Genomic DNA, 22,004 nt, shown 5'->3' with positions numbered 1-22,004 from the left:
TCGTCTCGCAAAATCAAGCAAGAATCTGCCGCTCCCCCGTTTCTTTCGCAATTTCACCCACGAGAAAAACCGAAAAGGCACTTATTTCTGAACGCAAATGACCTCGACTGGCGTGCCCTAACAACCAATGGAAAACCCGCGTTTTCGTCACGTGCTCTGCGTTAAACTTTTAGGTCCTAAGAGATCGTAGCAACCGCGCTCGATTTCCGCAATTCGTTTTTTCCTATCGCTTGTTATCGCCAGATATACTTTCGTTCACGTTCGTTATGAAGCGGAATTCTCGTACGTTGACCAAAATACAAATTCAAACCCAATTTATTAATAACGGCCAAGTGACTCCTGTTACATGATGTATATATGTAAACTAACTGTATACAATTTTTTATCCCGATACCGCAAGGTAAAAGGGAATCAGGAGTATATACATTCCCCTGATCTTAGCCTTAACCCACCTTATGCCTACGTATAAGGTACGTTAAAGGAGAACGTCTGGAGCCATACAGACGCACCCAGAACTGCTAATACATTACACGAGAAGGTCGTCTCGTTTTTCAGGAATATACAGCAACCTGTGCTCTCTAATATTGACAGGGTGGGCTCGAGAGAGACCTGAAACAAACTTGAACATTACATGAGGACAACGCTAGAATAAGTCACGTGAAAAATGTGTGTAACGGTTAGTTTCAAAATGTAAACTGACTACTTGAAAATTTATCGAAACATCGAAATACATAAAATTAAAAAAAAACTTAATTGACTACACATCACAGTAATATTTTACAGTTTTTTGGGTTACATACCCTTTAGTTCGTATTATTTGGAAGTGGCGTCGATATCCAGAGATTACGTTGTATGGCGAAATTCCCCTAGATCAAGGTCAGTGTTCGTTGGTATGTACAGTCTTTTTCTATACGGGAAAAGGAAAAACCCCGACATATGTTAAAAGTTTTAAGTACAATTCGTCTTAGATTTAAGACGATTCAAACTCACGCATTCAGTGGTATCAGCATTTCACCAGGTCAAAGATATCAATGGACAAATTCGTACTTGCGATGTCGATGAAATAAATAAACACGCTGTTTTCTGAGAGCGTATCGCGATTTTATTGCAAAGGCTATTTTATGCTTCTAATTCGGCAATTGTCTATATTAAATATTATTAATATTAAATGTGATTAACGTTGGGCAAAACACCGATTAATCGATTATAATCAAATGATAATCGATAATCAGGCTATTCTTTTAAATTAATCGGTTATTTGATTAATCAATACAAGGAATAATCGATTATCGGATGTTTGATTATATTTTATTAAGTTAACTTTAATTGGTTATCGATCAGTCCAAAAATAGAACCCCCATATACAATTCATTGTTACATTTTGTCTCGATTCGCTTTTATGTAGTTTTAATTCGGTCTCATTTTAAGGTCTCGTTTCTGCATATTTTTAATTTGGCGTAATATAAATGCGAACATTAGTCTAATTAAAGGCGTATATGCAAAAATGCGTAGTAGGTACGTGGTAATACAAAAGATGTCTAGCGTTGGGCAAAAAAATCGATTATAATCAAACGATAATAATCGCTAATCGGTTTTTAAATTAATTAATTATTTGATTGATCGGTTCTTGATTAATCGATTAATCCGTATAATCGATTATTTAAAGCTGTAATCGCCCACTGCTACTCGTGATCACTCTTCGTATGAAGCGGTACATATGAAATTTTACTCGATTGTGCCGTACTAGTCGTACGTCATAATATAACACAAATACATACAGTATGTTCATCCGGATACAATTAGGTGCGCTTCTAATAAGTTGCAACTTATGAAAAAAGAGATAGATTTCGCTAGCTCTATGTTTGGCAGTTGTCCCAAAACTGACAAGTTTTTTCGTTGTGTTTTTGTTCGTATGGGCGTGTTTATTGGCATTTATTAACAGTTGACATCTGTTGAGAATATCTACATTGTTGTCATGTGTAACTTAAATAAGTAGAGCTAGTTGGCAACAATGCACAATTAACGTGTAGTAGAATGGCTGCCTTCTTTGTACATGCACATGTATTGACTGCGGAAATATGGAAACTCTGTGTCCTGTTTTTAATAACACAAACCATACGAGCTTATCAATGGCTCTGCGTTCATATTAAAAAGAGAAAACCACGGCCAACTCCTACCAGAATAAATCTTGAACGTTACATTATAATAATAATGATATTTATAGGGTTTCATGACTAATCGCAGATTAATTAATTAATTAATTGCAGACAAATGCAAACATGTTAATGTATAATATAGGGCATCCTTCTTATAGAATCCCGAATAACTTGGAACGCATGTAAGTCCGCCCACCTTAAGCTGACTCAAGTAGAGCACGTCATTACCAAATGCACTGTTTTGTGTCGTTTATGTTTGTCGACGTTACGTGCGCATGATGTCGATTATAGCATCATACCTTTCAACGGTTTGCTAACCCAACGACGACATATAAGGACGTTTCCAACATTGACCAAGTTGACCGACACAACAAGGCAAAGTAGGAAATCCAAATGGAGTTCCTCACAACCGATCATCTCTGGGATATTGCCCCAGTTTATTTTTAGGAAATTGAGATTATCGCGATTTATTATTACATTGCACTACGATTGTTTTATTTCGGAACCTTTACTTCCTGATAACTACACGTTTTATTTAAAAGTGGCTTGGCGCCAAATTGTCTTATTGATTTACTTTTTATTTTCAGACGCCGACATGGACCAAAGGAAATCTAAATCCATCGACTTACTCTGGAAGTTCAAGTTCAAAGATCGAGCGTTCGTTAAAGGTAATTGCATACTTACACGTCACTTGTGCCGATTCAGTTTAGTCTATAATAGGAGTCATTGAGTAGTCATCGTTCTATTTTGTGTGCTGTGTTTCAGTACGGCGGCGTTTATCCACGACCAGCTAGCGATCCAAAACCTAGTAGTGAGAGAAGTGCGACCCTTCGTTTAGGGCAAAAGTACGGCCATTTCTGTGACGGTTCCCGAGATACAGGTAAATTCAACCATTACCGATCGCCCAACTCAAAACGATCATTTCTAGATAAATACGCCGGACCAGTAACAGCTCGACTGAAGGAAATTGATAAGAAAGAGACCGCTCCTCCGCCAGTATCTTACCGTTCCATTTCAAGACCGTCAGGGACAAGATCCAGGGATCCTAGTGCCGAGCGAGAAACCACCGAGAGAATGTCGACCCTATCGATTCACAATTGCAATTCATTGTATCCGACTCCGATCAACGTTAGATCAGTAAGTCACGACCGTAGTGATACGAGCACGCCCAGTTCTACTATTCCCAAATACACTGGCCGATCGTCCATAACGAAAAGTGACAAGTTTGGATTAATCAGGTCCTCTAGAAACGAATCAAAGGAGGATTTAACGAAATTCAAAACCATAACTAAAGCAACTTCTAGGGAGGACTTAGATAGCGGTCCCAAGAAGTATATCACGAGCAGATTTTTGCCCAAAAACACTATTGAGAAAAGTAATACGGCTTATCTTCGACCGTGCTCGGCCAGAATTTCTTCCAGTCAAAGAGATTCCAGTAGAAAAAACAGAGAAATTTTGAATCTACTGTCCGCTCAAACTGATAGAAGCAGCAGACCTACAAGCAGATGTTCGAATGTATCCGACAACATCCCCAGAGAAACCAGTACCACCACAACTACAGAGTCACTCGAAAGAACTCCGTCTGACTTAAATTCCGAGAATTCCAAGTCTGCAAAAGTGAACAACACTTCTGCAACCCCATGGTCTTCGTATCTAGATTTAAAATTTTCCAGTCCTAAAAATACAAAGGCGTCGCCAAGCTCTAGTCAAAGTCAAATACCAAAAAATTCAAGTTCCAATAAGCAAACGGTGAGTAAAAGTTTCACGCCGACGGACTCAAAATCGAAATTGTCGAAAAGCTCACCTAAAACCTCTCGACGTTCGACATTAAACAAAGATTTTCGTAAGTCGGTCTTGAATATGAGTCCCGAAAGTAAGATGAGACACCATAACGGATCGGTCAGTCCGGCGGACTCCGAGGCGGAATTTCCCACATCGGAGGCAACCGATGTGTCCGAGAACCTATCCAGCTGTATGTCGTACCACAAACAATCATCGTCGGCATCTCGACTGCCCAAAAAGAGCAGCGAGACGAGCGAAACTAGAAGCGTTAGGTCAAATACGCGTTCGCCTAGCGTTCCATTAGAAGGACACTGCGAGTCGACCACAGCCAGCGGAAGCGAAGACGACGTAAAAACCAAATCCACTTACACAAAATCTGAGAGTAAAATTAGTAAATCACATCGAACGTCTTTGCTGAGCGAACGCGGTGATGGTTCGCCCAAACCTCCGATGAGTCCGCGGCCCAAGACCGAAAAAGAATCATTTTTGACAAGAGCTTTGACTCCTGTGGCTGCCGCATTCAAAATTAAACGCCCAGATTCAGATTCTAGAGTTAACTGGATGGACAGCAGTACCGATAAGGACAACGAAAGTGGCAAGGTAAAGGAGGAGTCAAAATCTCCGAAAATACGGGCGATGCGTCGTATTGACAGTGGGGAGCGAGCGTGGTGGTTAGACGAGAGCGCAACTCCTCCGGAGGGTGTTGAGGTGTACCCTGTGGGAACGCCACCTCAGGACAGCCAAAAGAGCGACTACTTTCACAAGTATCGTATACGGCACATCGATTCCGGCGAAAAAGCGTGGTGGTTGAGTAGCAACGAGAACATATCGGAGGCGGCAAGCCAACCAAAGTCGGCGAGCAAAGAGCCCGCTTACAAAATTACCCATCAGGTTTCCGGCGAGAGGGCGTGGTGGATGAAAACACCTCCTAAGTCGCACCAGCACTCATCCGATACGGAATCGGAAAACGAACAAAATATACCGTTAGGCGATCGCGCCAGTCCCGACGGATTGGAGATGCCAAAGGAGGAGGAACAAATCTCCAAATTGAAGAAGCCAAATTCGTTGTTTATTTCAAAGCACAAGAACATCGACGATATTCTCGGCGGCTCCAACGTCTCCCTGAGTCCGTTAATGGAGCAAATTTTCAATTACCAGGAACGAAGGAGGAGTTTTGAGGAAGTGCAGCCGAATCAAGTGAAGATCCATGACAGTACTCCACAGCGGGGAGTCATTCAACCAGCACGTATGTAAGTATTTTTTTTTCTTTCTATTATACTAGTTATAAGATTTCATTAAACAAATGCACGAACAGCAATTCATTTGTCAAATATGCACCGGAGCTGCAGAATGATTGCATGGAGACGTGGAGAAGTGTCTTCGGGTTATGCCTGTCATCATTTTATAGATGGATAATCTCATTGGACTCACCTATTTAACTTCCTCTTAATAAAAAACGCTTTGTTACAAGAGCTACATATAGGTGCTAAGATCTCACACCTTTGGATATATTAGTGGATTTCATGCATCATTCAAACAAGTATAAATTGTGCAGAACTCTTGTGCAGATAAAGCGGATTTTTTAACCGAAATAGCTTTTGTTTTGACATTACCAATGGATATATTTCTTGCAGGCGTCTCAATCAATAACCCTTTATGAGTACCCTCTTCCGACAATCCGTTCTTGAGGTATAAGCTATAAGGGAATATACCCGATCACGATAAGAGGTCCAGGAGGACAACAATAATCGTTGTCACAATCGAGGGTGGTTTAATAAATGATCTCAAAATATTTCAAATAGGACACTGTAATATCTAGATCTGAAATGTCAATATTTAAGTTTAAATTACTTTTCAGCAAGAAGGGGATCAACTCGTAGTCTAGAAATTTTTAAAATCAAAACAGGCTTCCACGAAGCTATAATTAAATGATTATCAAACAGTAGTAATTACAATTCGATTGTATCGAAAACCAGTATGTAATCAAAAATTATATCAAGTAGTCGACGAAAAAATGACCTTTGAACTGTAACGGCCTTGTGAGCTCAAAAGGGCGCTTTCTGCCTTATCTGTAACATATAAACAAACAAACAAACAACAAGGAGAATGCAAACGCGGCACATAATATTGTGATAGCGATAGTGTCTGAGACTAATCAGATAAATCGTATACTAAAACCGTAATTAATACTCAATATGAATTAACAATGCAACATTTCGACTCATAGACTCGCAAGATAGATTTCCGGTAACGACAAGAACAAAGTACGTAGGATCAAAAATATCGTAGCGATTCAAAAGAGCGATAGTCTCGAATAGGTTTCGTTAATACTTGTAGTTAGACAGGAATTATATCGAAGTGTAGGAAAACAACTTCCATGTAAGTAGATCACCAGGAAATGTGGGCAGAATGAGGTAGAATCACGTGACGTGGCCACTGCCAATTTTGCTAAAACGGCGGGTCCAAGTAAAAATGCGATGTCATCCACGTTCTGCGTAAGTCATATCCAGGTAGAGAAAGAAGAACGGAAAAGTAATCCAGATGAGAAAACGATGAGAACTTAAGAGAAAACTATTAGGAAACTTTAAGAGAACTTTGAGGAAACTTTGAGGGAAGGTAAATCCCTAAAAAATACGTATTGAAAAAATGCTGAATCATAATGGTGCATACCTCATGCTAATCACTTGCAAATATTGCAGCCACAAACACATCAAAAAGAGAGAGAGAAAGCACTCAAAAGAAATATAGTGATTAATTTGCATGGCAGCAATATGAAGGCAAAATCGTCACTGAAGGGAAGAAGTCGTTGAGTGCGTAAGCAGAAAAGAAAAGAAGATCACGACCTCTAGCGACGAACTAAAGAACAATTGTAAAAGAATCTTATAACAGTCGGATGACGTCTAGCGGCAAAAATAAAGAACTAAGTTAATAACCAATCTATCATAAGAATACATTTTTACTAAACGGATTTACAAAGGAGATACCTATAGCGTAAGAATGTCAAATTTAAATAAGAGTACATTTCGAAGAGTTACTTAAACGGAATATAATTATAAGAAATTTTTAATTGGTAAGAAAACAACGTTACAACTCGCAATTCGCGTTTGAAGTATTGACTCCGCCATCAGTAAGATCTTGTCGGGGGCTACAACATTCCCTTTGTCGGTACCCACTTCCGACATCCCGTTCACCCGCAATTCACATTTTGATGGATTTCGCTTAAAACTTGCGTCATTCCGCATTCGTGTTCTTGCATTTTGTTGGTCAATGATTTTAGATTTACTTTGTATTTGTTTATTTGAATGCAATTTCTTGCCAAGTGCACAGTGCCCAATATGAATTTAATTTGCGCTTGAATTTTATTTACAATTGGAAATTTTTGTCTCTGTTTATCGTGCATTTATTAATAAGCTCAGGTTTTTTTCTTCCATTCGACGCGTGCCTGGCAAAAGGTGGTTAATTTTGCCCCTAGGAAAAAAACAACACTCTGTTACGCAGAAGTTGGGCGCGTTTACGAGATGTTTGAAATTTGAAAACAATTGGACCAAAACTGTATAGGAAGATAGAAAAAAATCACCACCTTAGTATAACACGCTCGGTGATGGCGCTCAGATGCCGCCGACCTCATATCACCCTGTCGCTAAAGTTGTTAATTACGCGGCACCGGTAGCTACCCGTACACTCCTCTACTTCTTCTACGGACCCGCATTTGCTACTGGCCAACCAGCCGACCGGCTGGCCAGGCCAAAGTTATATTGAAAGTTACCTTTTTACAAATAAATTTGCAAAAATGCGCTAAAAAGTACACAATGTATATTTCATTGGTTACTTGATCACATATCAACCATTTTAAATGGTACAAACACTTTAGATAAAAAAAAATAAAAAGTGACAAGTGGCGTGTCACTATACTTAGAACGTCATTTGGTATCGAAATAAATGAAAAAATACAGTGTGTCCCATTTAAAAATTAAAGTAATTAAACAAACTTGCTAGAAATCGTACCTACGTAACAAAAACCATTGGACTTAAGTATCTACGTATAGCAAGCAGTAAGGGCGTTAGAAATTATTAAATGCGATATTCCTCTTCCTAAAATGCTGTTGTTACAATATAATATTGACTGATTTTTATTTCAGAGATGTCGGCGTAATTTCGTCGCCCTCTTCGGCCGGCCAATATGACAGAGTAAGTACATTTCACTTTAGAGGCGAACTGATTGATGTCTCTCGAAAGAGCGTACGACAATATGGAAATTTGGTACTGTAACCTACATATCTGAACAATGTATGCAATACATTCACTTAACACAGAAATCATAAAAAAATATTTGCAAATACAACACGGATCCTTGCGAAAGTCTTTCACTCTTGACCGTTCTTAATACATAAAATAGAAAAACTCATTTGAATTTTAGCGGTAAATTCGACGGATTTAATAAGACGGTTTCCGTGTACTTGACTTTTTTATAATAATTTATTAAGAAAAAAAACGCTTTCATTGGCGTGTAGTTGAACACACGTTAAAAGCATGTAACTACACGACAGAATAGTCTAATTACGACGCATTTGCGTAATTTCATGCGGATAAGAAAGTAAAAAGCTAACAGTAGGTAATAATGTCGAGGTGGTTACCATTAGCTTCAAGTAGCTATAGAAATGATTAGCATTTCAAGCCACGCTCGACGATTACTATTGACTGTTAAACAAATAGTGATAAAGTGGACATTTTCTGTTCCAGTTAGAAGAGATTTTGCATAATTACGCGATTAAATGCATCATATCCGATGAGGAAATGTTGTACAAGTAGGCGACTAATACGCCGGTTTTTACTAATAACGACATGTGTTCCTTTCAAATACCAAACACTTAAGCGACCATTGAATTAGAGTAGGTATCTACCGAAAAAATGTGTTTTCGACTGCAGAGAAAAACAATTTTTGATTACAAAAGAAAAGTATGTTATAGACAAGAATCCCAAATAACGTCAATGTGCCGGAAAATCAACCTATTTTAATTGCGAGAATCTGGACCAATCTTATTTATAGATAGTTACAACCAAAACACTTGTTGTTACAAATTTTGTAGTGATTGAAATGTACCACGGATTTGATTGACGGCCGCTGCTGCAAACGTATAACATGTTACTTCCGTGTTAGTTTATTCAATTAATGTCATTTTTATTTACCATTTTATTTTCACTCAATTACTCACTGGAATCAAAATAGCCAAGTGCCAAGTAACGTTAGTAGAGGTTTTGCAATATCTCCACCCCAAATAGTAACAGTTTACTACTATTTGGAATCACTTTTCTAACCTCTCTCATGTTCTCGTTAGAAATTACTAGGTAATTAATAATTAGATTGGTGACGTGGTCTGTAACTCCAAATTCCAGATTCTATATACAGAGCCACACTTAGCTTTATTTGGATCTTAGGCCTATAGACACAAAATTGATCAACAGACACACATTATAAAATGAAAGGAAAATTTCATTCCTGATGGTACCTATAAGGGTCGGTCTCGAGCACCAGATGTTAAATCTCCATCTGACGAAACTGAAACGTCGAGCACTGTCTTATGGATTTTGCCAGTGGTGCAGTGGAACGCGTGGAGACCTAGCTACTTTTTCCACGTAGCACCCGTCACGATCATTGGGTCCCGACAGCGTTTCCATGCCCGCGTCGTACTACTCTCCCACCGACCTGCACAGGAACAGGAAGGAATCGACATCTGCTGTCACCTCTGCGTCGATTTCATTGCCCCAAGTGTTATTCCAAGTTGGGGAACAAATAGTAGTCATTGGGTGCCAAATCAAGGCTGTACGGAGGATGGTAAATGATTTCCCACTCTTTTGATGTAAAGTTGCGGCTCTCTGCATTTATCTAAAAAATTAGTTCATTTTTTCGAAATTCATGTTAATGAATCTTACTTTATTACGAAATTGAAAGTACACTTGCAGCACATAATTTGGTTTTGACACATGATGAATTAAACTAAAATATTTTCAAGATGGCGCCACTTCCGCAAATACCGGAAGTAGCCATCAACTTTGTTATTTTAAATAGGGACCCCTTATTTTTTCTACATTTTCGGATTCTACGTCGAATTTGGAGTACAACGATAATTAAAACATGGAATATCTCAGAAACCGTTTGAACCAACCTTTGACATTTTGCATCAAACTAAATAAGGTCTCGGAAAAAGGAAAACAACAGTGAAGAAAAAAATTGGGGGTGCCATTTGAAAAAATGGGGTTATGTCTTATGGATATTTAAATATGTAAAAGAGAGCTTTGAAAAAGTGACGCAGTCTCACTTTTTTAGACTGTTACGCATACCATAAGAAAATTCGATCTTTCTTTAATAGATCAGTGAAAACTGTTTTGCAATATCTCTCATCGTTTTCGAATAATAAATTTTTAAAATTACCTCTGCAAATTCAATTTTTGACATAAAAACTTGAATATCGACAAAGCCCTTGGAGCAAAGGGTCAACTATGGGGTATCGTTGTACTCCAAATGCGACGTAAAATCCGAAAATGTAGAAAAAATAAGGGGTCACTATTTAAAATAACAAAGTTGATGGCTACTTATGGTATTTGCGAAAGTGGCGCCATCTTGAAAATTAGTTCAATTCATCATGTGTCAAAACCCTTACTTATAGGACTTATCAGTTTAGTTTCATTTTCAAAGGTTCTCCATATCTTTCTAACTGACGCTCGTCAAGGATGACCCTGCATAGCCTGGACTATATTGCGAGAACAAAAATTGTAACTCTAAAAGATGCTCAGATACTGTTCAAATAAGCCGCCTATTATATTTTCTCTGTTACTTTTTGTTGGTAGTTATCATTTTGTTGTAGTTGTCATTTTCGGAATAAAATGTCAAATTTATTGTATTCATGTTAAGTAGATGAACTTTTAATAACAAAACAACCTTAATAGAAAGCCCCAAGGTGCATTAACTGCTTGACAGACTTTTTCATAAAACGTATAAATCGCTTTAAACTTCTCACACACCTTTTGTTAACTTGTTTCTGCACAAAATTATTATAATAATCAATCAAATCTGGTGGACAGTCCGAAAAAAATATACGTTTCCAACTGTTGCGAATCAGTTAGCGGAAAAAAAATTGAAAACCGTCAGATTATGGCAAATATTTAATCATTTAACTTTTATTAACAACTTTTTTTAATATGACCGATAGTAACGGTTTCAGCATCAATGTTCCTTACTTTTTATTCACCCTGTATAGACTCTATAGTCACATTTGGCTACGGCAGCGATATATACATACGCCAAGTCACTTACGTCATACCGTGCCAATGTGTTTATACTTTTATATTCTGTACGTTGGGACTGGGTTTCTGTTATCGTATATCCGTCAACGAAATCGCGGGAGAAGATCTAGTAACATTTATAACAGTAAACACTCTGATAAAACGACAAGTAAGTAATATAAAACAATTACGCTCCATCCATAATTACTAATTATTTACGTATACCTACTTACGAATCAAACACATACCACCAAAAGCTTTTTACGTTCTGCCGCCTCAGCTAAAACTTCGCCAGCTTCTCTTTTTCGCTTGAGAGAAGCAAAGCATGCGCACTTCTCTCGCCCTTGTACAATTTGAATTGCTGCACTTCCCGGGTAAAATAACTGCAGTGGCGTAGCGTTCTCCTTTAATAGAATTCATTCAAACGGAAACGATACAAATTTTAAAACTGACAGGATAATATCTTGTATCACAGTACCTAGATATACAAAACATGATCAAAGTACTCGTACTCCTGTGAGATCGAAGGGACTTTATGTTTGTGTGGCAGATCAGCATCAGTATTCTATTGGCCAGTTTTGACACCACCATCAATCAATAAGATCTTGTAGACGGCTACCACATTCCCTTTGTCGTACCCACTTGGGTTAAATGGAAATCCATGATGAAGTTGTAAACCCAAATTTAAAAATTCAAATTTCTGTTTTTACCGTATAAAACGTAAAAAGTGCACAAATCGATACCAAACTTAAGGACGCATCGGTTCTTTTAGAGGAAACAACTTTATGACACGTCCCTTTTCCGTTTTTATATAATTTCCTTTTATATGAAACTTTCTGTATAACACTCGTAAGTTTAGTGTAAATGCGGAAATGGAGATGAAATGACGGAAAACAATTTGTAGAATAAAGGATGTAAGTGACATCTTCTAACGGGAATTTTATTTTTAGGCGACGATATTAAAATTTGATTATTTTTGGAAACCCTGTCATCTGGAAAAAATCGCGTGTAGAAGTACTCGTGCAACGTGCACGAAGAGGTTCATGACCATTTAGATATTCCCATGCCTTTCGTCGAGAAGGAAGCGGAACGCGCAAATTCCTGCGGGAAAGCACGAAATAATCCGTTGTTTAAAATTACAGCATCCTAGAGGATAACAATGGAGATAGATTTCTAACAAGAGATAAAGCGTCGTCGCAACTCGCAAGGTAGAGGTAATTCCTTCACTTGACCGCCTCGCGGTGCGCGGCGCTGTACATTCGACACTTGTTTTCGAGTTCAGTTTCGTTAAAGAATTCTTCGAGGCGAGTTCGCACATGTCGCGACTATGTAAACAAAAAATCGTGTTTTCTTGTGCAAGTGAATTTGTGATTATTATTGCGTGATCTACCGTCGTTTATTTTAGGTACAGCGCTTAGGTACTATTTTAATTGATTCGTATTGTTACTTTGGTAGCGCATAAATCTCTTCTTTCTTAAAAGGCCGGTTTTATTACTGGTTTCTTTCATTTCAAGGCTTCATTACAATTCGTTTTTAACAGTCGAAATGTGCAATGACCGAGTTGTTTTTGTTATTACCGGCTGTAGAGGTAGCACTTGATGTTGCTGAACACGTGATATGCTTTTTTAAGGTTTCTTCTATTATCTTGAGGTCGTTATCAGATTTAAATCGACTTTTTGTCGTCGTTTACTCCCATTGTAAAGTAACTGACCAATCCGGTCGGTGTGTAGCAATCGAGAGAAAGTCGGTGGCCCAAAGTGTGTACCTACCGTATAATAAACAAACCGATCTTCTTAATTTATGTAAATATTATATTATGCTAAACAGTATTATAATTAACTTGTGCATAGCATCCAACGCAAGTAATTATTCCATTCTTCTCAAGTGGCTCTAAACTAACGATTGGGAAAATGCAACAAGGCCATTTATCTTGAGAGACCTTTTTTCAATAAGCACAAAGAAGTGAGATGAAAATTCTGCTGAATAACTGATAAAGCAGGGGGACCCCGGCTCGCTAATGAACTTTAATTACAATTAAAGGTCGAGGTCGAGTTCACTCGATTTGTATGGTTTCAGTTCACGTGGAAATGATCAAAAATGCAACTAACGCGATTTATATTGAATATTAAAAACGTGATTCAAGTAACTACATCGCTATTCGAATGTTTACAATGGAATTTTGACATTTCTTCATTTCCGATTATCCTTTGTTTTAAATTATCGATAATGACGATTTGATTCTTGGTTTACCTCATTGATCGTGTCAATTGTTTGGTTTAAGCGATGGTTTAAGATTATATTTTAGCGTCACGAGTGGTTGAGAAGAACCGCAATGCAATAGAAGTAACAAGTAAATAATTTGAGACTAAAATAATTACTCGCCCAATTAATGGGTACCCTACCATTCTTTCAACTTCGTTGGCTTAAAAAATAAAAGTGTTTCAAACTGTTGAAGTATCCTGGTCGCGATCCTGGTTGTAAATGAGAATAGGGCACCTAGAGAGAGATAAGAATATTCAATGCCCACTATGGAGGTGTCCAGTGCATTTCCATAAAGGTGGTCGATTTATGTTGTTTTCAATTGGAATGGGGATTAAAGCAGATGGCTACATTGTAAAAAATTGCGTCTTTGGAGTTGACAAGCTCGGACAAGCCACTTTCAACGCAGATATGCGAGGTGTAATGTGGCTAGAAACAAAAATGCGAGCAAAAATTTATATACACGTTTTCGCGGAACACCCTGTATGTTTTATTTTGTTGGAGATTTTGTTGTTGTTTTTGAAATAGTCATAAGCCTATGCTTAATAAGTTTTTAACAAACCCGTAGTAATTTTTTCTCAGCTTTCTGATGGTGCTAAAATAAATTTTTTTCACGTTCGTAAAATAAAGTACAACATTTTCCATCAATTTGCGTTCATAAAGGATGCGTTTGTTTCGTTCGCTAGTAGCGTGAAAAAAAGTGCCGTAGCGGTTCATTTTTTAACGCATTTGAGTGAAAAAAAGTAACGTAACGTGTCATTTTTTTAACGCAAACTATTTAGACAAGAAACATAGGAGGCCGCCGTTGCCATGATACTCGCTGACATTTGTTAAAATTACAAGTACGTATTAAGTTCATCTCGCTGTGATTTGGGTAATTTGTGTGCTTGAACGATGGAAATGGACAGTGATGCGAGTTTTTCATGCACCCCCGAAGAAATTGTGAACGCGGCAGGTATCACCACCTCCAATCGGTTACCCGAAAAGTCCAAGGACCAATATTTGAAGGAATATCATTTATTTATGAAATGGAGAACCGAAAAACACGTTGGAAGTTTAGTGAAAGGGTGTTATTATGTTATTTTGAAGAAAAATCAAAACAATAGAAGCCGCCAACACTTTGGTCGACCTATTCTAAACTAAAGGCTACACTGTTAATCAATAATAATGTGGATATACGGAAATACTCAAAGCTAATTGCTTATTTGAAGAACAAGTCCGTTGGCCACAAATCCAAGAAATCAAGGACATTTTCTCGAGATGAAATGTACAAGTTCCTTCACAATGCTCCTGATGAACTGCAGTTTCTTATGCACAAGGTATTAACAATTTGACCGTTATACGCTTCATGATGTATTGTCGTTTACAGCTTGCTCTCATTTTTGGAATCGCGGGTGCCCTCCGCCGTGAAGAACTATACAAGATGACTGTGGAAGATATTAACGATACCGGACATGTGCTTATCATTACTATTCCGGATTCAAAAACACATATTCAACGTCGATTTACCGTAATTGGCGAAACCAATCAGAAAAACCTTAATTTAATTTAATTTAATTCCGGAAGTATAAATCTCAAAGACAAAAAAATATAAAAACTAAACACTTTTTCTTACAATATCGAAACGGCAATTACAAAACCCAAGCTGTCGGTATAAATACCTTTTCTAAAATTCCATCAATTATTGCTAAGTACCTCAATTTACCAAATCCCGACAATTATACCGGACACGCATTTAGACGATCGTCTGCGTGTTTATTAGTTGATTCTGGCGAAGACCTAATTCAACTAAAGAAACACGGCGGTTGGAAGTCGAGCGCCGTTGCAGAAGGATACGTCTATGAACCTTTTCAAACTAAAATGGACAGCGCGAGTAAAATTTTTACAAATCAAACTTACCGAAATATTTCCAACTCAATAATCTCCACTGCGCATAATGATGATATTCTTAAAGAGGTTGACGAATCTGTCAGTGTCACTCATTTAATGGATGTAAATCCAGCATCAGCTTCCAAGATTCAAATTGTTAATCCCACTAATTGCACATTTAATATTAATATTTATAAATAAAACCCATCAGTATTTTGTTATTCTATTGCTTTAATTTTTTTAGGTACGAACGTGAAAAAAGTTTTGTATGCAATTCGTGAGTAAAGTATGTTTTTTCACTCGGCGGATTTGCGCACTCGCCTTCGGCTCGTGCGGCAAATCTTCCTTCTCGTGAAAAAAAGATATACTTTACTCACTTGTTGCATAAATAACTATTCTATCACTTGTGAGTTTCGAGTAAATCACATCCACTTTCTTATTTCATATGTACGCCATATTGGATTTTTATGTCATTCGATAGAGAAAAAAATTACAAAATCAGCGATACTAAACACCTAGGGTCGGTTGCACAAAGACAGTTTAAACCTAACTTGGAATTAACCAGTGGATTACGGTCTAGGATTGGTTGAAATTTGACGTTTTGTCAAATTTCCACTAATCATATGTCTTAATCCATTGCGTTAATTTAAACGAAGTTTGAACTGCGTTTGTGCAACCGGCCCTTAGTATTTAATTTGGGAATCAATCTTGAATTTTTGCCTCGAAGTTTACAGTGTATTTCTTAAATTCTTATGACAATAATTCCATGGCAGTGTTGTCGGTGTGACCAAGAATGCGATACAGGGTGTTACATGACCGCATGTAAAAAAATTTTCCAAATAAACCGAGGGTCCAACATGTTTCGTTTGGGAGCCATCCCCACAAAAGTGGTGAAATTTGCATTTCTTCTTTAATTTTTGTCTCAGCAACTAGAAGAGTTACAAAGATGGGTGGCACGTCTTTAAATAGGTTTTTGCGTATGCCCCATCCGATTTTGAAAAACTTTTCAAACTTCGTACCACGAAAGGGCGCACCCCTATGGCGCACTAGGGGTGCGTACAAAATTCTGATTTCGACCAAATTTGGTATTTGGGGGTTTTTGAACATGAAATGACGAATCTGGAATTAGTTTTTGAAAATTCGAAAAAAAGTTCCACCGCATTTCTTGGTCGGACAACGAAAATGAAGAAAATTCCACGACAGTGTACAGGGTGTCCCATTAATAATGGTCACATGCCATATCTATGGAACCGTTAATTGCACAGCTTCGCGAAAAAAATTTTGGAACGATATAATCATTATATTTTCCTAAACAGAGATATGGCGAAAATACGAACATTCACAAATTTTTATTGCAATATTTATATTCATTCAAGTTGGTTTTGAAACAAATGAACACATAGGAACACATAATTATGTCAAATACAAATTAAATAATACAAGAAATAGTAATTATAATTAACGTAGATGTTCAAACTGTCTGCCATCATTTTCGATACAAAGACGAAGTCTCTGCTGAGTAGAGAAAACAGCTGCTTCAATTTCAGCCATATAAGCTATGAATTGCATGTCTAATAAAACTAATAACAATAGCTGTTATTTACGAGGTTATTTACATAAAAGTCCGGAAAATGTTATATTACTGGCGAGGAAATATTGAAGTGCGAGGCCCCTTCGGGGCCGAGTACTTTAATTTCCGAGTCAGGTAATGTCATTTTACTGACGAGTTTTGTATTAAATTTTACCCGCAATCGTATTTTAATATAACATTTCAATTTTTATATATAACTTTTGATTAATGCCAATCTGTCAATGATGACAGGAATCCGAGCAGGAATCATTATAAACATTTAGAAATGTCACAGATGCGGCCGGTAAAGCGACGGTGCGGCCGGTAAAGTGACAGGTGCGGCCAGTAAAGTGACAAGCGGCAGGAAACGTAGTCTCCTCTGCCTCTGTCATGGAAACTAGAATTTCCTGACAGAAAGGAGGCATGAAAATGAACGTTTCAGGACGATTTTGGGTAAAAAAATAATGGTTTAAGGCGATATTACGATACTTGCAATAATGCCTCGAATAATGCTTATTGATTGTAATGGAACAACTCTATTTAAATAGTTATTTGTGTACCAAGGCCGTAAAAGTGATCTTTTTTGGCCGAAGCTGCTGTTTGTGGCCGAGGCGGTAGCCGAGGCCGCAATTCAGATGAGGCCTAACAAATCACTTTTGGCCAAGGTGCACACAACATTTTTTAGGCGATCATCAAAAAAGAATTCAAAAATTTGCTCATAAACATATTTTTTCTGAAAATCATAGTCATCTTAGACAATTAAAAACAAAGCATTTCCTGTCGTATGTAATTATAATTAGCAGTAAAAGTACAACCGCAAATACTTTGATGGTAGCTACTTGTGTTTTCGGTTCATTGCTGGTGATTCTTCGTATAATAATGTAAGCAATAACATCTTACTTATGTTTTGGTTCTACACTTCAAATAGGTCTGCAAGCAGCAAAGATTAAAACGTCAAACTATAATTTTAAATGTGAACATTGTGATTATGCAAAATAGTGTGAAACATTCCTACAAGTTCGAAAATGAAAAAAACGCACGTGTATGGCCCAATCCTTGATGGGGCGAGACCAGATAGACGCCTTGTATCAAACAGATTACTGTTTCTCAAACATCAGTTTCAAATAAGTACAGTTTGACAGATGTGTACAATAAAGTAAAGTTTGACAGAAGCGTACAATAAAGTGAAACTTTATGGCCGCAAAAGCGACCATAAAATCAACGTTTTTGTGATGATAGCCTAAAAAAGTATTTTCCCACCACCCGCAGCCACGGAATGTTTGGAATCGAACAGAATCGAATTTGCAGACTTGAATACCATGATCGACATATCGAATTTTTTGTGATCATTTAATCATAATAACGACTTAAATCGTTATTTTTTTGTTATTTGTGAATTTTCAATTAACTACATGCGAAATTAGATCACTGAGTAGTAGGCCGGGGACACTTTCTAACCCAAAGGCCCAAACTAACTTTTGTTTAAAAAGTTATTTTAAAAAACCCTCCAAAAAACCGTTCGATAATTTTGTTCCTTAACTCATCAAATATGTGCACGACAAATCTCGTGGAATTCTTTTCATTTTCGTTGTCCGGCCAAGAATTGCAGTGGAACTTTTTTTTCGAATTTTCAAAAACTAATTCCAGAGTCGTCATTTTCATGTTCAAAAACCCCCAGATAGCGGGTGCACCCTTTCGTGGTACGAATTTTGAGCAAAAATTTCAAAATCGGATAGGGCAAATCCAAACACCTATTCAAAGACGTGCCATTCATCTTTGTAACTGTTATAGTTGCTGAGAAAAAAATTAAACAAGAAATCCAAATTTCACCACTTCTTTGGAGGAGGCTCCCAAACGTAACATGGTTGGACCTTCGGTTTATTTGGAAACTCGATCACCCAATTTTTTTACATATGGTCATTTAACACCCTGTATAATATAATAATAATAATAATATATATTTGGTCTATTTGATCACAAGATTTGTCATATAAAACAAACTTATGTAACATATAACACATTAAAAATAATTTAAGAAGTAACACATTTATATTATTAATGTTTAAAATTTAAATATTCTTGGACGGAATAAAAAGCGTTTCTTAGTATTTTTTAACCTCGCACACAAATTTGCTAGTAGTTAGGGTAGGTATAATAGGTCCAATAGGTAGGTATAATATAGGATTGCTTAAAACTATTTTTCGATATCTTTGAAAATAAATCAACGCCAGTTGACCATAACTTAGTTGTTTGTAGAGCTACAAGAAACTCTGAAAGGGAAACTAATCTACATAAAATTCTTCAATTCTTTGCTAATTTAAGTGACCTTGTATCTTATGGTTTGCGAGATCCCCATACTAAACATCGGAAAAAACTCACCCTATATGCCCGAACCCGGATTCGAACCAGGGACCCTTAATACCGTAGTCGTCCTTTGGGAGAAAATGGAGACAATAAATATTTTCTGAGATATTTTTCTTGGGACACCTATGTATCTCTTTTGTTGAAATAGTCCACATTTTATGTGCTTAATAAATTTCTGTGAAAAATCATATGGGCTTATTGCACAATTACCCAGACATACTTACATACCTATAAACATAAAACTCGGGGTAATTTGTGTGGACCCCCTTCATATTAATAATTAATCTTCTCAAGTACTTGGACCGAAACAACACCTGGGCGATGTATTGTCTATAGGTCTTACTATAGGATTTTCATTAATATAAAAGTTATAGGGAAAAAATGGCACACGCGTTTATGCGCTTACTATCAGAGACACTGAAAATATTTTTGTGTGTGCCAATAAAAGAAAACTCAAAACCATGAACCATAAAAAATTGTTAAGGGCTCTTGAAATGAATATATTGCGAGGGAACGAGATAGTAGAAACAGTCTAAGCGGAGCTGGCAGCACTGCAAAGTTATACGTTGCGCCCAATGATTCTTATAAAGTGGCGAGAGTGCCTGTGTTATGTATAATATTTTACTTTTGTATCTTGACCGGGTGCAGAATGTTGGTTAATTTAAATATTTAAAGGATTTTATTATTTCATTCAACAAAGAACAAACTTCTTTTGTCTAATGGCTGCGTTGCAATGTGTTTTCTTTTCTGCTAATTACATCAAAATGAAACACAATTCCAATTGTTTTCTACTGCAATACCGCAATACAATACCAAAAATGTGAAATTTCATTGAAAAATAAACTATTTATGGACAGTTTTGAGCCCCAAACCCCAAATAATAAATATTAATAATAAATTAAGCGGATTTGACAATTTATTCCGATAATAGTACTTAGTTGATAACGCACAAAAATTATTCCTAGTTTTAATAATAATAATAATAATGTTTATTTACGCCTAGGGCAATTTACAATATAATATACTATAATAATAAATAATCGTAGCTAACAACTACGTGTACCTAAGTAGATGACACGAAATAATTAAATTTAAATATTGATATAATAACACGCAACGTCATTCAGTTAAAAGTATTATAGTATTCCATTTGAAAATCGGGAGAGATACACTAAATAAATCGATTTTATCATTAAAATTGTTCAATAACTCCAACAATCGATTTCGAGGGCTGTTACGAAGGTAAAGAGTTCGATTAGGTCTCATGTAAAGAAGCCTCGAAGATCGAACGAATCTTTGAGGAACATTAAAGTAAATGTCAGACAAGATAGTATGACAGTTTATGTGGCCGTTTAATAACTTAAAGCCGAACTGCAGGGTAAGTAGTGTTCTTCGATTTTCTAACCGCATGATATTGAGATATAGTCTTACGTCATTGGTTCTTTCAAACACGATTCCTGCCAAAGATAAAAGTATAAAAGTATCAGAGACACTATAGCCAATAAAACTCAAAACCATGAACCATAAAAAATTGTTAAGGGCTCTTGAAATGAATATATTGCGAGGGAACGAGATAGTAGAAACAGTCTAAGCGGAGCTGGCAGCACTGCAAAGTTATACGTTGCGCCCAATGATTCTTATAAAGTGGCGAGAGTGCCTGTGTTATGTATAATATTTTACTTTTGTATCTTGACCGGGTGCAGAATGTTGGTTAATTTAAATATTTAAAGGATTTTATTATTTCATTCAACAAAGAACAAACTTCTTTTGTCTAATAGCTGCGTTGCAATGTGTTTTCTTTTCTGCTAATTACATCAAAATGAAACACAATTCCAAGGGCTGTTAAACTATTTATGGAAGAGTAAATTAAGCGGAGACAATTTATTCATAATAGACTTAGTTGTAACGCACAAAAATTATTCCTAGTTTTAATAATAATAATAATAATGTTTATTTTCGCCTAGGGCAATTTACAATATAATATACTACAATAATAAATAATCGTAGCTAACAACTACGTGTACCTAAGTAGATGACACGAAATAATTAAATTTAAATATTGATATGATAGCACGCAACGTCATTCTGTTAAAAGTATTATAGTATTGCGTTTGAAAATCGGGAGAGATACAAATCGATTTTATCATTAAAATTGTTCAATAACTCCAACAATCGATTTCGAGGACTGTTACGAAGGTAAAGAGTTCGATTAGGTCTCATGTAAAGAAGCCTCGAAGATCGAACGAATCTTTGTGGAACATTAAAGTAAATGTCAGACAAGATAGTGTGGCCGTTTAATAACTTAAAGCCGAACTGCAGGGTAAGTAGTGTTCTTCGATTTTCTAACCGCATGATATTGAGATATAGTCTTACGTCATTGGTTCTTTCAAACACGATTCCTGCCAAAGACAATATGTAATTGTCGAGGTAATTGTGTATATAATAATTTTTAAGGAAATTTATTAAACATACAACCTATTCCAACAGAAAAGGAAACATTAATATATACAGGATGCTCTAATGAAAAATTATTTGTTTGCATTTTTACACTGTTTATTTTCAATAAAACCGGAAAAACACGACGACTTACAGAAAACAAAACTTTTCAGCCGATTTATGGCGTAGGTACCTGATCACCACAGGCGAAGCACTAACGAACGACCGTGGATAGTGCTCGAAGCTGTCGGTCCCGTGGGTCGAGCTCAACTTCGCGGACCATAAAC

At 36.8% G+C, this 22,004-nt stretch overlaps 1 protein-coding gene across 1 annotated transcript in view; it reads left to right on the top strand.

The window, feature by feature from the left end:
* Positions 1–22,004, top strand: part of LOC116173669 (micronuclear linker histone polyprotein-like) — a 79,016-nt gene that overhangs the window by 15,956 nt on the left and 41,056 nt on the right. The window contains exons 2-5 of the mRNA XM_031491305.1: positions 2,744–2,824; positions 2,922–3,036; positions 3,085–5,188; positions 8,078–8,126. Of these exons, the coding sequence (XP_031347165.1) occupies positions 2,744–2,824; positions 2,922–3,036; positions 3,085–5,188; positions 8,078–8,126 (2,349 nt within the window). The remainder of the gene's footprint in view (positions 1–2,743; positions 2,825–2,921; positions 3,037–3,084; positions 5,189–8,077; positions 8,127–22,004) is intronic.

Source organism: Photinus pyralis, unplaced genomic scaffold, assembly GCF_008802855.1.
Source record: "Photinus pyralis isolate 1611_PpyrPB1 unplaced genomic scaffold, Ppyr1.3 Ppyr1.4_LG6, whole genome shotgun sequence".
Classification (NCBI taxonomy): domain Eukaryota; kingdom Metazoa; phylum Arthropoda; class Insecta; order Coleoptera; family Lampyridae; genus Photinus; species Photinus pyralis.
This window is presented reverse-complemented; position numbering and strand designations above follow the sequence as displayed.